Here is a 15,789-nt window from a genome sequence, read left to right as displayed (position 1 = left end):
ATAATGGCTGGTTGGTGACGAGAGGATTGAAAATTGAAGGTGGGATATGTGTCCACGTATATATATTTAGGTGCATCTTATCTGGATGTTATTTATTATTATTGAAAATCATAAGACAACACACATCATCGGTTTATTGAAAGTGGGCCGCACGGTCGCTGGAGGGCGCCGGTGTGGCTCGGGTAATGTAGATTTCGAGAGGACCAAGAATAGCGGGAGGAGCCATCGCTTTTGGTTTTAAGTGTGGTTTGATTGATTTTTCAGCATAAGATCCGTCAGCGGAATATATGAGGGGAGATTTTAACTTGGGAGCAGCATTTGCCTTTTCTCTTATTTTCTTTTCTTGGTATGGTATTCATGCTGGTATATCATACCAAGCCATTCCCATTAATGTTGCTTCAACTCGAAAGCGTGACAGCAAAGTCTGATCAAGGATTGGGCTTGGCTCGACAAATTTGGAGAAAGCCGAGAAAGAGAGCCGAGTAGCTCAATGCTTCCATATAGCTGACAAGTACAGCCATATCTATACAAAGCGGGATCAACGAATTGCCCATTCTCGCCGACAATACATGTCTTATAATTAACCGAAATTAGAACCTTCTTGTCACAAAGGCGAAGACGTATCACTTAAACTGGACTTCTAAACTAATGAAACTGTCCTGATTCCTCCTAACAAATAATGGGTCGAGCAATCTACGGAGATGATGATGATAACATTTCGAAATCTCGCCCATTGTCATCCCACCACCGTCTATAGAAAATTAATTTCCTTTCACGCTTTACTTTGGGATTGATGAAAAGGCCTGCATACTTGGGCCCAACCGAAACGAAAGTACCTTAAATCGAGAGAAGGCCCAATCCATTGGTCCTCTAATGGAGACGAGGCCCAGATAGCATCTGTAAGATGGGCCAACGTCGAGCCCGTATTCCTATTGGAAAAATCCAGATTTGAAACTCAAACTAGAGACGATCGAACCCCTCACTCGAGTCCCCCTTGTGCGCTGTTTTTCTTTTTTGAGCAGTTGAATCGATGAGTTTTTCGGTAGACTAAAATACGAGCATAGTATTATATATGTTGTAATCTCTGGTAACTGTGTTGAGAAGTAAGGGGCCGGGCCGTATGGCGGTGCAACAATGGTGTTCGATGAAATGCCTGTTTTCCCGATCAGTATCATTCCTAACAAGTCCACGTGATCAAGGCCATCGCATTTGATCTCTGTTTTCCCTTTTGTTCTGCCTTTTGTGATCTCATCGGTTTCTTGTGCGGACTTTGCTGCAGAGTTTTCTGGTCTCTCGTGCTCTATGGCCACTTCATGTGATTTGGAGTTCCCAGAATCCATCAACATTGGTATTGGGCCCGAGAAAGAGCTGGAATTGGAGATGTCATCTGACGATTCACTGGGAAGTTGGAGCAGCTTCTTCCCAACTGCCGGAATGAGACTCACAATCCCAAGGCTTGTCGAGGTCTCGAGGATTGGAATGGCTGATTTCTTCACAAACAGGGACCCGAATCCTGACGGGTTTTCCCCAAAAACCTTGTAGAAGGAGCTTACAACAAAGTCAGAGTGAATGAGGAACAGGCTGAAGCTGTCCATGTCCTTCGGACCCAATGCACATGCATCGAGTAGGACGTGCCACCCATTCTCCTGAGCCATATTCATCCACAGATACGGGTACCTAGCTCCAGTCACTCTCGAGTGGACCGGGAACACAAAGAGTCCCCTCTTGTCCCTCTTCTTCTTCTTCCGGACCACCATGTTCTTCAGCTACGAAGTGTGGATCCTCAGCCTTGGCCAGATGAACTCTGCCGTCATCACATGGGCCCCTTTCTTCTCGGAGCTGTTGATCATTGCTTCTACTGCCTCGCTCTCTAAGTCATAGACAATGAGGAGCTTCCTGCTCGACTGGAAGGGGTAGGATTCGGCCATGAGCTAGCCAAATTGATATCAGAAAGCTCCATTATTGGTCGAAAGGTAAAATTGGAGAAACGAAAGGCTGCAATCATCAAGTTTTGGTGAAGGTGATTGATGGGGGCTGATTCCTTTGCTGCTGCGGTTGTTGCCAGTGCTATTGCTGCTGCTTTGAATACCGCATTTCTGGAAGCCCGATGAACAGTTCTGTCTCAACATCGAGCCCATAAGGACCATTGCTGCTCAATTGGTAGATTGCTCCTCTCTCTTGAGATGCTGATCTCGTCTCCCAGTGATTCTCGCTGCACTGCCAATTCGTAGAGTACGCAAAAAAGTTTATTGCCAAAATAGCCTTAAAAAAGCATCTGCCATTGTTCAGCATATAAGTTAGAATGGAAAGGGAATTTAGTTCCATGACACTATAATGTGTATGCTATCCCTTTCAATATTCCCCTGTCATCCCATCTTTTACAAATCCTAAACACGCCTCAGACGTAGCAAGAGCCCCATAGCCTCTTCGTCGATATGTCATGCTAGAGCTTCCAATAATAGCAACATGTGACGAATTAGGAACGCAGTGGAGAATAAAAGGGTTGCATTGCAAATGATGATGCTAAGAGACTTCTATATGCTAGTACCAAACATCGCATAGAAACATATCAAATGGAACATCCCACAATGACTATATACGGGCAACAGACACACACACACACACGCACGCGATTGAACCAGGGAGAGGGAGAGAGAGAGGTTTCACCTTTGCAAGCAGTCTCGCATTTTCTTCTAGCAGGAGCTTCTCCTAGAGAAAGTGGAAAAATAATGCCCAAAACACGGATTAATGAGAACCAAAAAGCTGCAAACGAAACTTTCAACAGGTCTCATTTGGAGCCCTAAATCACTTACCTTCGCCTCCAATTGTCTCTTTTGCTCATTAAACAACTGAGCCTGCACAACAGACGCACACATTTACAGTTGAGATAGATACCATTAACCTTGTCATCCAGCACCATTCTAATTAAGGCCACGAATATAACTGTACTGTACTTTTGCACTCTTAAAATATCATATTTCAAAAAGTTCCTTATTACATTTGCATGTTGCAATAAAGGTTTTCAAAAAGAGGGGGGTTGTTGGAGACTATATATCTAATATGTAATACGCCTAAGCAATTAACTATAGCTTACTGAATTAGCTTTCAGTAAGCTTCGTCGTATAAATGTAAGACAGTAACGTAAAAATAGTAACTTGCAGTGCTACTGCTTTCTGAAGAAGCCAACAGTCATGGAGGCATTGACCATTGGCCTAATATGGACATCAGCAATGCAGAATTAAGTTAATTATAGGTGTCTCTCTCACAATTGCGGATGCCCAAATGAAAAAGAAACAACTGCCAGCCTACCTCTATGAGTGAAGTGGATATTTGTTTGCAATCTTCGGAGACAAGGATTTTCTAGGGATTGAAAAGGAGGAATTCAGCGAATACATCATTAACTTCTACTGTAAGTTCTCTTCGGAAGTGAGGAGAGATGGAGGACAGGAAGTTGAATGACTACTATGGGATTTTATGCATTCCTATACCATCCAAATTATTATTTTGTCTCAATTAACATGAATACATTCTGATTAAGGTCACGTTTGGTATGCCGGAATGATATGAAAAGGAACGGAATGGGTTTTACAATGTGAAATGACACTTTTATTGGAAGAAAATTTATTGTTTTCTAATTGAATTTGAAAATGCGGATGAATCTAATTAAAAATAATGAACTTATTTATCAAAATTGCAATTTATACATATATAAAGATATATGAACCTTAAAGAAATATATCATACTTAAATAAAGCGAGTTGAAATGATACATTACTTAAGTTTTTTTAAGGAAATAACATTCCATCAAATTAGAGAAGAAAGATCATCCTAATAAAATACTCTCTCCAACTCATAAAAGAGATAAAAAAAAAATAGAGGAAATGATGAACTATTGATTCTATTCCATTCCTTTCGATTCCGTTGCACCAAACTTAACCTAAAATATTTCCAAGCAAGAAAGAGAATTATTTCCTCTCCTTATAAATGAGATGCAACCAAAGAAAGGTCCAAGGGACTCAAGCGAGCAGCGGAAAAAGAGAGCTAGACCTCAAAGTCAAAGTTGCGAGGCTCAAAGTAACCACACTCAGTGAGTGAGGAACAATTCTAACTGCTCCAACTTGCCTCAACCATGTCACTAAGGATGTCATTCAGAAAGAGTATCTTTTTCGAATGAACTTAATATCGGTCCTACGTGAATTGTTTCTCATTATAGAGAAAGAGCTCGATATTTCCACTTCGACGGTCATATAAAAGATTATTTCACCAAGCACTTTTTTAAACTACTCATTCAAGAGATCACATCTATGGAAGATTTTATGCACCTTTCTGGCTCTAACACTGCTCAAGCTTCGCTCTAGCTGCGAGTCCATCTCATGGAGCTCCTCCATGGAGCATGACCCCAAACCTTGGCCTAAAAGCTTCCTGAAAAAATAATGTCAAAAAACTTCCAAACTTAGAGTTTAAGAGAGTAAAGAAAATACAGCATTGGAAGAAGTTTATATCCCCGGTCAACGGATGAACCTTTGAGAAACTTCAAGGATCTCGATCTTCCTTTCCATTTCTGCCGTTTCATGCTTCAGATGCTGCATGTAAAGATTTGGTCATTCTATCGGTACTAGTAAAGCGAAATGGAAGACTTGTGAGATATTGATTTGGGCAAGAAAGGAACTTAAGTTGAATCAATAGTGGCGAGGCTCCTAGGCTCTTGCCTCTTGAGCCTTGGACATACTAAAATTCTTCTTTCTTTCCCTCAAAGTATAGGTTATAGTTCAATTACATTCTTTCTCAGCTCTCTTCTAGTTCATTTATGGGGTGCAACTTTAGTTTCTTTCTTTATTTAGTCTTGAAGAGTGATAGGGACAACCAACCGCAAGAAACTTTTGTCTCTTTACCTTATTCTATAGCTGAAGTCTTTAGTGCTCCGTTTGTTTTCGCAATCAAATTTTAAGATTTTAACTTTAAATCTACTCACTACACAATAAAAATAAACTCTTCAAAGTCAAAAAGGTGGAGCCCATACATAAACCTACTTACAACTCTATTATATTCAATTCAATTTTTAATATTAAATTCTCCTAACTATTCATTACTTTTTCATACTTTTTTCTCATAATTCAACAACACAATCATTACAACCAATTAAAATCAAAATTAACCAATTAAAATCAAAATCCAACTCACAAACCAAACGCCCCCTAGGATTCCACATCACAATTTGGAGTTACAACTTATATAAGCATGAAATCGAGAAGAAAAGTTTTGAAATGAAAGATGTTATTCACTTTAAAATCCATAGTGAAAACTCCCTTTTTTATGAAATATACAAAAGTTGGACTTCACCACCCTATTTCCTCTAACTCCATTTGAAAGGAATTTCTCCTCATATATATGGACAAGAGGAATCACATTAAGCATTTATACAGTATCCAAGTTTGCCTCTAATTGCTATTGCAGTACTTACCAATGAGCTTTAGTCATGTTTGATGCGCGAGATGGAATGAAAAGGAACAGAATGGATCTCATATGTGAATTTTAATTGTGTTGAGAAAAATAATGAATTTTTATTTGAATTTGAGAATATAAAGAGTGGATTTAAGTACAATATATGATATTTATAAAACTATATATATAGTTTTAGATATAAGAAATTGAAAGACAATAAATGATATTTATAAAACTTTGTAGAGATGGTGAAATGGGCATCGATTAACTTTTTTGAAGGAAAGACTATTCTATCAAGTTGAAGGAAATATTTCCTCCACATGAAATGCTCATTCTATTTCTTAAGAGGAACGCCATATAAAAAATGGAGCAGAAAGATAAGAAATTCATTTCATTCCATTCTCACTTACCAAACAGGACTTAGCAAAGATAAAGACAAAGACATGTCTAAATACCAAATATAGCAAGGAAATACATACTGATCAAGCAGCAACTATATATCAAAACAAATGCAATGCCTTTAGCCCTCGAGAACTTTCTTATGCATGGAAGTTAAATCTTTTTGTCTTTTAGGTTCTTCGCACTGGAAGATTTTCAAGTTGAACCTTAGCTTTAATTTCGCTTGGATTCTAGTTTCCACTTTGCAACCTCTACTACTTCATTTGGATGCAACTCACCGACGAAGGGGAAAGAAAAGAAGAGGAGAGAGGCGACCAAAATATTAAAAGGAGAGGAGAGTACTCTCCCTTCTTGGACAATGTTATCGAAGGCGAGGAGAGGACAGGAGATGGGACAAATTTATATCAATAAATAGATTGAAATACCTATCTTTTGAGGCTTCATCATTATTATGAACAAAAGAAGCCGACCTAACTGTTTTTCATCAATCCAGCTCCAAATTTGGAGGGTTGAGGAAATACATTTAATCACCTCTAATCTCCCTCCCACTTGGAAAATCATTCTCTAAGATGAAGGGTAATACTCCCGATCCCGCCAAACAAGTTGTAAGGTGTTGCCACAGTGTTATGCACCAATGTGAAATCTTCCATTCGGAAAGACTCACTAAGGAGTTCCAAGTGCACTATCTTCACCTTCTCTGCCATCCTCTCATATACGCAAGCATCATCTTGAAGAGGATCTCCTAAGGTTGCTTAGACATAGTTGTCTTTGCAGCACTCTTAAACATTTATCTGATCTACATAATTTTTAATAAGGTGATGTTACTCTAATTTAAGAAGGTAGAGATTATGGTTCTTACTTCTTATATAGTTGCTTTTCATTTCTTACACGCTAGTTGCATTTCACTTCATTTCCATACCTTCTTTGCAAACATAATGAATTCATCGCAATCAAGTACCTCAGCTAACCAACATAATTCACCAACTCTGGATTGTAGGTTCAATTACTATGGATTCTACCAATTTTCTTGCTTCATATACATATCTTATTTATGAGAACTTTCTCTCATCAAAGGTTCTCTTAACTATATAAATTCAAGCATCACTGCACCAAGCACCACGAACTTCAAGACTCAAGCCATGCAACTAGGAAGCAAAACATGTAGGGATATTGCTCTTAAGAAAGATTGACTTAATGTGCAAAGAGATAAATGTAAAGATAAAGAGCACTAACCAAGACTTGGCATTCCATGTCACTCTTGTATGTCTGCACATCCTTGGCATATCTACTATAGCGTTCTATTGTTTCTCGTATGCTGATAAGTTCACATTATTTGTCAGTATCGCGTAATATAAGCCAAGCAAATACAGATACACTTCAAAAGGGTAAAGAGAATATCCAATTATAGGTCCTAGAATGATTGCAAGGAGGAATTCACTGACGATGTGAAGTTGTTCCAAGTTCTATAGAGCAGTTAAAGGCTTTGTCCACAGTAATTGTTCTTCAATACTAAGTGTATATAGTTAAATAGACTTTTAAACCATTGTGTTCTTTTTGTCCCTAAATCTTAGGCATTCACAATTTATCATGAATTAGTACAGCCTCCTACCTACGATTGTCTAATCCTCCACGTGTAATTTATATATGTAAACCGGCTACTGCAGCCTCCAAAGTCAAATTTTCCCCATCAAATGATGGAAGAGAGAGGTTTTGATGGAAACGAAATGCATCATCAAGAGATTATATTTATGTTGTGGCGAAAAAATTCAGTACTATTGGATTGCCTTATTAAAAACGAAGTTCGGTTTCAAGATTCCTCCTTAGATTTTGGATAAGTAATTGACTTGTTGAACCAAAAGAAGAATTCCAACAACTATAGACCCACCTTCCTAGGGACTGTACTAACCCCTCCATGTAATAATAATATCCAAGTACTTGCTTTAATTATCTAAGTACTTGCCTCAATATTAGATTAGAGATCTAATTGAAGGGGAAAAGAAAAAAGAAGAGATAGTTCATGAAATGATGCAGGAATCAAAAAAATGAAATTACATAAAAATCAAAACAAATTGCTATCGAGAGAGATGGCAGATATATTTCGCATAACATTTGAGGCAGAAATTGACTGAAGTAATCTGCAGCCTGGTGAATGGCGTGTGAGACAAGATGTAAGCTGCATAAATACATCCTCCATTGCATCATATTCATGGGCCGGTCGGTGTTAAGTAAAATGGAGCTTACTCGGAGCTGGCAAACTCGTAAAGCCTTCCCTTTTGTGAGAAGATGATCACGGCGACCTCGGCGTCGCACAGAACGGACAGCTCGTAGGCTTTCTTGAGGAGACCATTCCGCCGCTTCGAGAAGGTGACTTGCCTGCTCGCAGCGTTCTCGATCCTCCTCATCTGAATCTTGCCTCTCACCATCTTCCACGATGATCGACGCTGCCGAGCACACTCCAACACGCGTCAAGGGGGGGGGGACCATGATCGGGGTATCGCCATAAAATGCAAAAAAAAGAAAAAAAAAATCAAATGAATAATAACTCACCGGAAAAGTCTCGGCTTCAGCTGCAGGGAAGAAGTGGTCTTGTCGTTCTCGTCGATGGCTTCAACTAATGAAAAGGAAAGACCAGTAAATAAACCCGAAAGACATGAACTGTCACCACTAGCTGCCAGGAAGGAGAAGGCGGCAGCTGTACGGAACTGGACTTGAGCTTCTGCTAGGTCTAAGACGATGTCTCGTCTCGAGTTCAGGCGAAGAGAGGGGAAAGAAAAGGGGGAAATTTTTAGGAAACCCTAAAGCTTTGCAGCTCCCAGCTCGGTCAAGAAACCCTAGCTAACTAGCCTGCTTACCCGTCGCCTTCGATGGCGACTTTCTCCACACACACACACAAAAAAAAAAAATCTTTCATAAAAGGAAAGGAGAGCAGATGGAGAAAAAAATTCCAGAATGGGGAGAAGAAGGAAGATAGAGAGAGAGAAAGGAAATATATGGAAATGGCAAAAAAAAAGGGAGAAGAATAAAAGAAGGAAATTAGCAAGACAAGGAAAAAAAAGTAAAAAAAGGGGAAATTCTTTGATGAAAAAGACTGGGGAATTATCTCGTTTCGGTATAATTAAGAAAAATGGGTGGGGAAGAGTACCGTCGGGAAATTAAAAATGGAAATAGTATTTAATTGGAGAAGCAGATGCCTGACGTCGAAAAAAACTGCATCCTCCGGGCGCATGCGCCACCGTCCAGAGGCAGATCTGGATTGGATGGATAATCTTTCAGGGGAAGGGAGCAGTGCACCGGGCTCATTTAATTTGATTTCCCAAGACGTACGGCCGACGGGAGAGCGGGGAGAGAAGGTGTATGGGGGCGGGAGAAGGGGGTTGGTTTGTGCTTGTGGCTTTGTGGGGATCGGGGGAAGTGTGCGCCTGTCGAAAAAACATCATCGTACTGCGACGAGCTGAGAGAGCCAATCATAAGTGGACACGCCGTCCCCAGCAATCGCACCCCACTACAATGACCTTGACCAATGGGTTGCGGTCCCGTCACGTGGGCGCGCCCCTCATTGGTGGCCCGCTACTTTAATTCTTTCTAGTATAATAATAATAATAATAATCTATTTTCTTCCTTTTGTCTTTCTCCTCCCTGTATTTTTATGGCTTTAGTAATTAGATAATATTTTGATTTCGAAGGTTGTCGGGAGGGAATTATTAGAATTAAAATATAATATAATTCAGAAAAAAAAGGAGAGTACAAAATATAATGGCTGGTTGGCGATGAGAGGATTGAAAGTTCAAAGTGGAATATCGTGTCCATATATATATATCTTTTTCTGAATGCTATCTGTTGCGATTGAAAATCATAAGATAACACACTTCATCGTTTTTATTGAAAGTGGACCGCACCGAGCAGCATTCGCCTTTTCTCTTGTTTGCTTTTCTTGGTACGGTATTCGTGCTGGTATATCATACCAAGCCACTCCCATTAATGTTGCTTCAACTCGAAAGCGTGACAACAAAGTCTGATCAAGGATTGGGCTTGACAAATTTGGGGAAAGCCGAGTAACTCAATGCTTCCATATCGCTGACAAGTACATCCATATCTATACAAAGCGGGATCGACGAATTGCCCCTTCTCGTCGGCAATACATGTCTTATAATTAACTGAAATTTGAACCTTCTTGTCACAAAGGCGAAGACGAATCACTTAAATTGGGCTTCTAAACTAATGACACCGTCATGATTCCTCCTAACAAATAATGGGTCGAGCAATCTACGGAGATGATGATGATAACATTTCGAAATCTCGCCCATTGTCGTCCCACCACCGTCCATAGAAAATTAATTTCCTTTCACGCTTTACTTTGGGATTGATGAAAAGGCCTGCATACTTGGGCCCAACCGAAACGAAAGTACCTTAAATTGAGGGGAGGCCCAATCAATTGGTCCTCTAATGGAGACGAGGCCCAGATAGCATCTGTAAGATGGGCCAAAGTAGAGCCCGTATTCCCGTTGGAAAAATCCAGATTTGAAACTCAAACTAGAGACGAACGAACACCTCACTCAAGTCCCTCGTTTGTTGTTTATATTTTTTGAGCAGTTGAATGGATGAGTTTTCGGTAGATTAAAATACGAGCATAGTATTATATATGTTGTAATCTTGTGGCCAGAACGTAGTATTAGGCTGTAATCTCAGGTAACCGGTCACTGTGTTGAGAAGTGAGTGGCCGGGCCGTATGGCGGTGCAACAATGGTGTTCGATGAAATGCCCGCGAGAGATTGTTTGCATGTTGGAATTGCCCTGATAGTTAGCGTTGTTGCTTTTAGTTTTATGCATGTTTTTAAAGCAGAGCTGCCATGTGTTTACTGCTAGATGTTGATTTTCCAAGTCCACGTCTACTTTGTTCGGTCCAGAAGAGGTTTTGGCTTGAGTTTTTCTATTGCAAAAACCATGATTCCTGGTATCTGTCTAGTCGACAATGTCTGGTATGATGATAATCACTTTTGTGCTGCTGTCCATGTTTAAGATCGATTTCCATCGGTGTCAGGAGCATATCATTATCTGCTGATGAAAAAGTGAGACTGAAGCAGATCGAATGGACAATTTATCAGAAAGAATGCATTTGTTTACGTGAACCTTTCATTCGTCGGGTAGTTGCGGCATGTGAATAATATTGAGTCGCATCCCATTCCAATTTTTATGGAATGGAACCCATTGATTGAGTAACAGCTGAAAAGGAAAAAAGGCGAGTCGGATATTTGTTGCTAAACTTCCATCATCTTCTGGTTCAGAGCTGTGTATCTCCACCTCTCCTTCTCCACAAAGTCCGCATCCAGAAATTGAGCAACAAACGCCCAGAGCTTGTACACATCCTCAAAGTTGGTCAGGAAACTCAGAGCAAGCGTGACCACCATTACCACTTGATCAGCTTTCTCCTTCCTGATGCCAGTTCCTGTCCCCTTTGATCGTTTCTCCAAGACTTTGGCCTTCTCCTCGTCGTACTTATCGGAGAACCATATGTGGTGCAAGAACCCATAGCTGAGGGAGATGTTGCTCCTATCGGCGAGTTTCTGCACAAGAGGAGGCTCAATCTTCTCTCCTTTCCAGTCAAACACATTGAAAGCTAATGCAGGCCCGCGGTCGAACTTTATCTTTGGCCCGTATATCCTGATGAGACGCGCCCCTTCCCTGTTGGGGTGCTCGAGCTTCATCAGGGCATTCACCAGCCAGTTGATCAGGCACCTTCCCCTGTTCCCGATCAGTATCATTCCCAACGAGTCCACATGATCGAGGCCATCACATTTGATCTCTGTTTTCCCTTTTGTTCTGCCTTTTGTGATCTCATCGGTTTCTTGTGCCATCTTTGCCGCAGAGTTTTCTGGTCTCTCGTGCTCTATGGCCACTTCATGTGATTTGGAGTTCCCAGAATCCATCAGCATTGGTATCGGGCCCGAGAAAGAGCTGGAATTGGAGATGTCATCTGACGATTCACCGGGAAGCTGGAGCAGCTTCTTCCCAACTGCCGGGATGAGACTCACAATCCCGAGGCTTGTCGAGGTCTCGAGGATTGGAATGGCTGATTTCTTCACGAACAGGCACCCGAATCCCGACGGGTTTTCGCCGAAAACCTTGTAGAAGGAGCTTACAACAAAGTCGGGCCGAATGAGGGACAGGCCAAAGCTGTCCATGTCCTTCGGACCCAATGCACACGCATCGAGTAGGACGTGCCACCCATTCTCCTGAGCCATATTCATCCACAGATAAGGGTACCTAGCTCCAGTCACTCTCGAGTGGACAGGGAACACAAAGAGTCCCCTCTTGTCCCTCTTCTTCTTCTTCATCCGGACCACCATGTTCTTCAGCTTTGAAGTGTGGATCCTCAGCCTCGGCCAGACGAACTCTGCCGTCATCACATGGGCCCCTCTCTTCTCGGAGCTGTTGATCATTGCTTCTACTGCCTCGCTCTCGTAGTCATAGACAGTGAGGAGCTTCCTGCTCGACTGGAAAGGGTAGGATTCGGCCACGAGCTTGAAGGCGGAGGTCCTGTTTGCAGTGAGAACCATGCTATAGTCGGTCTCGGAGATGTTAAGGAATCTCATTATCCTCTTCTTCATCAAGGATTCCAATTCCGATTCTTGCCCACCGTGGAGCAGCTGCGTCTGCAGGCTCCCGGTCTTGTAAGATATACTAAAGAAGGGGAAATCCGATCTCGGCACATGGGAAGACGTGGACCCAGCTTCGTCATCTCTCGGCCTCGGGGAGCTTGAGCTGTCGCTGTTATGGAGCTGGGAGTAGGAAAAGAGACCTATGCCAATATAGTCGAGGCAGGTGTAGTTACAAAGTGAGAGGTGGAAGTAGTCTCGGGCTCGAATCTGATCGATCCGGTCGGTCTCGGGATACTGTGAGTAGACAGCGATGAACTCGGAGAAGGCTTGTTGGAGGGAGGGGAGGGACTCGTGGTTCGTGAACTGGGTGTTGGGGAAGATGGAGGAAGTGGCCGTGGACGCGAAGTTCCTCCGGGAAACCGACGAGGAGCTCTGCGGTCTCGAGGCCAAGCTACGGGGATCGGGCAGCCCAAGGAGAGGCGTTGGGCAACAGGCCTCGAGGCAGACCTGCCTTGCCTCTGATCTCCCGTGGGACTGCTGCATATCACTGAGCTGCGTACGGTATTTGTATTCCCCTAATTTTATGGTTCTCTTTGCCTGCCGCTCATATGCTCTCAATCGGTTTTCAAGTATTTGTATTCACTTGCGGGGGTGGGTGAGGATTATTGCTGTGGACAGGGCAACCATTATGAGCGGATGGGGTCCGTCCTCGTCCTGTTTGATTTATCGGGCACCGAAACATATGGAAATGGAAGAGGTCAGTTTCGCTTTGGCTGACCTTTTCCTTTTTCTTTTCAGATTGTTTAAAATGTTCTGCTTTTCTTTCAGGTCCCATTTGTGATTGGGCCGCTCCGTCTGTGCCCATTATGCACGAAAACGCCACGCCTCTCATCGTGTTGGGTAAATGAATGATGATAATTCTCTCTAAACTCGGTCCACACGGTAAATTTTTCCATTTTGCAAGAACGACTGGACTGGATAATGGGGTGGTGCAGTCTCCATTTGGATATGGAAACAATGGAGAGCTTCCATCAAAATAACGGTCCTATTCATACAAGAAACCCAAGTAGCAGGGCGCGAATGAAACAAAGCAAACCGACTACAATGGTAATGGTACTGGGTAGGACTCCACGGAGCCGATCTTGTATGGGGCGAGATCGTTGGATCAATTGGTAGAAGTGGTGAGGATGGCCCGTAGGCCAAGGTAATGATGGTAGCGTTCGGGCCGAAAGAACAAGGATGAGGTGGTTGAGTTGAGGGAGCTGTTGGTGCTGTGGAGGATGGGAAAGAAAGTGACCATAATTGAATCAAAGGGGGGAAGTGGACGACAAAGTGAACTTTTTTATGAGGGCCGGTGTCATCGAAAAAGGCCAAAAAGCAAAAGCCCTCCTCGTTGTCTTTTTTACTTTAGAGGACACACTCTGTCTCAATTTTGCTGTTAAAGCTGTCTAAATATTAGAACCAATTCATTGACTGAGTGTCTGTCTTTCTTGCAAATATAAAACACTTCTTTTTAAGACGCAGCTATCGCTAAGTCTCTCTCTCTCTCTCTCTCTCTCTCTCTCTCTCTCTCTCTTTCTTACGTAATTACAATTAAGCAACAGTCTTGTTGGAAGCAATTGGTCCAGTTTGCGCACGCGAATGTTTCACGGTGGGCAGACCCCCCAATTTTGTGCATCAGCAAGGTCAGGTTGCTTTAAATGAAATCGGGAAAATCGTATGTGGTTGATGTTGAAAGATGATATTACAGGAAAAATAAAAAAGTTTTTGTCGTAAATTATTATCCTCGCCATCCCTTTTCACTCATAAATCCCAAAATAAATAATATCATAATAAGCAATGACGAAAGGGCGAGCTTTGAAAGATTTTACAAAGTGAAAGGACACACATTCGCTGTGTTCCCGACAATGCCAAAAGAAACAAAAGAAAAGGGCGGGAAAAAAATATCTTTCTTTTTTTTTTCCCCCTTAGTAAATTCAAAAAGATTTTGCTCGAGGAAATAAATATAAAGTGGAAACAGCTATTATATTATCGGGAGAAAAGAAATGACAGCTGGGAGCTTCTAGTTCGGTGATTTGTTATTGATGATTAACTTCCATTTGGTAACCATATTATTGTTATCATTATTATTTTATATGTATACATTACATTATTTGACTTGTTGAGTGTGTAGACGTAAGAATTAGGAAATGGCAAACACTGCATAAAGCAGAAAAATGCCATATAGCATAAGCAAACGGTCTTGCTATGTTCGGTAATTAAATTTGATCTTACTTAACTTTATTTTTCATCAATTCAACAATATAATCATTACTTTTTTTATCTTTTTTTTCTCCCTTTTTTTATCTATTATCTAAATTAATTTTTTAATATTAAATTCTCTCAATTATTTAATATTATTCTCTTCAATTTCAATATTTTTTCCTCAACATAAATATTACTTTTTTTTATCACATTCTTCAAATTTTCTCACATACTTTTTCCAACTACTTTTGTCTTTATTTTCTCAAATCAAACTAAATCAAATTAATCAAACTTTAACTTGTTATCAAATCCTATGTTAGGCCTAAATTTAGCTTACTCCCCTAACTGTTTTTTTTTTTCCCTTTTTGCTGGGTAACCCAACTGTTATATCCAATTTTCCTTTTCCACTAGCAGGCCCTCATTAATTCCGTTGAAAACAATGCTTTGAATGGTCTAATCTCGAATCACTTTATTATAAGCGTTAAAGGAGGCATAGGAAGTCATTATAACTGGGCTGGCTTCTTATCGAAATCGAACCAAGTCATCATTAATTTCCAACTCTCATCTTAAACCCCTTTAAATTAATTGTCTTGTCCTGCTGCTTAGTCGATCTGGCCTAGAAAATTTACCCTCGATTTCCCAGTAAAAAACAGGAAAACAAAGTCGATTTGAATGAGTAATGATGCTATGATGATAATTATCTCTGAACCATTAATAGGTCGATATACTGTCATAGAAACTAATTAATAACAATAATAATATATAAGCTTTTGTTTCTGGTCAACGGTCATGACCCAAAGGAAACAAAGAGAAGAACTTCTGCTAGATTTCCAATTTCCTTCAAGTCTCGCTCTTATAAAATAATAAAGCACGCTCGCGCTCGTGTCGGACAATAATAATAATTGTATTGTATAGTGTCTCCAATGGAAAAAAAAAAGAAAAAGATATGACAATAATCTATTGTAAAATGTACGCACTTGTGCCGTAAGTGATTAAAATGATACGTAGGTTAGTTATTGTAATTATTGTTTATATATATATATATATATGTATGTATATTCAGAAAAACAAATATTGTATTTGTATGACACATAACCAGCTGGTTCTC

General features: G+C 40.8%; 2 protein-coding genes across 2 annotated transcripts; both read right to left on the bottom strand.

Moving 5' to 3' along the window:
- Window positions 1–1,897: 1,897 nt before the first annotated feature.
- Window positions 1,898–8,817, bottom strand: LOC116198030 (MADS-box protein AGL42-like). Its single transcript, XM_031528337.1, has 8 exons — window positions 8,389–8,817; window positions 8,083–8,282; window positions 7,075–7,156; window positions 4,522–4,583; window positions 4,323–4,422; window positions 2,814–2,855; window positions 2,668–2,709; window positions 1,898–2,217 (listed from the first exon to the last, which is right to left on the bottom strand). The coding sequence occupies exons 2-8, from the start codon at window positions 8,262–8,264 to the stop codon at window positions 2,068–2,070; spliced, it is 660 nt and encodes a 219-aa protein (XP_031384197.1). The 5' UTR covers window positions 8,265–8,282; window positions 8,389–8,817; the 3' UTR covers window positions 1,898–2,067.
- Window positions 8,818–10,928: 2,111 nt separating this feature from the next.
- On the bottom strand, window positions 10,929–13,205 carry LOC116197022 (molybdenum cofactor sulfurase). The gene has a single exon (XM_031527018.1). It carries the CDS (start codon window positions 12,978–12,980, stop codon window positions 11,097–11,099), a length of 1,884 nt encoding a protein of 627 aa, XP_031382878.1. The 5' UTR covers window positions 12,981–13,205; the 3' UTR covers window positions 10,929–11,096.
- Window positions 13,206–15,789: the final 2,584 nt, after the last annotated feature.

This window comes from Punica granatum, chromosome 2 (assembly GCF_007655135.1).
Source record: "Punica granatum isolate Tunisia-2019 chromosome 2, ASM765513v2, whole genome shotgun sequence".
Classification (NCBI taxonomy): domain Eukaryota; kingdom Viridiplantae; phylum Streptophyta; class Magnoliopsida; order Myrtales; family Lythraceae; genus Punica; species Punica granatum.
This window is presented reverse-complemented; position numbering and strand designations above follow the sequence as displayed.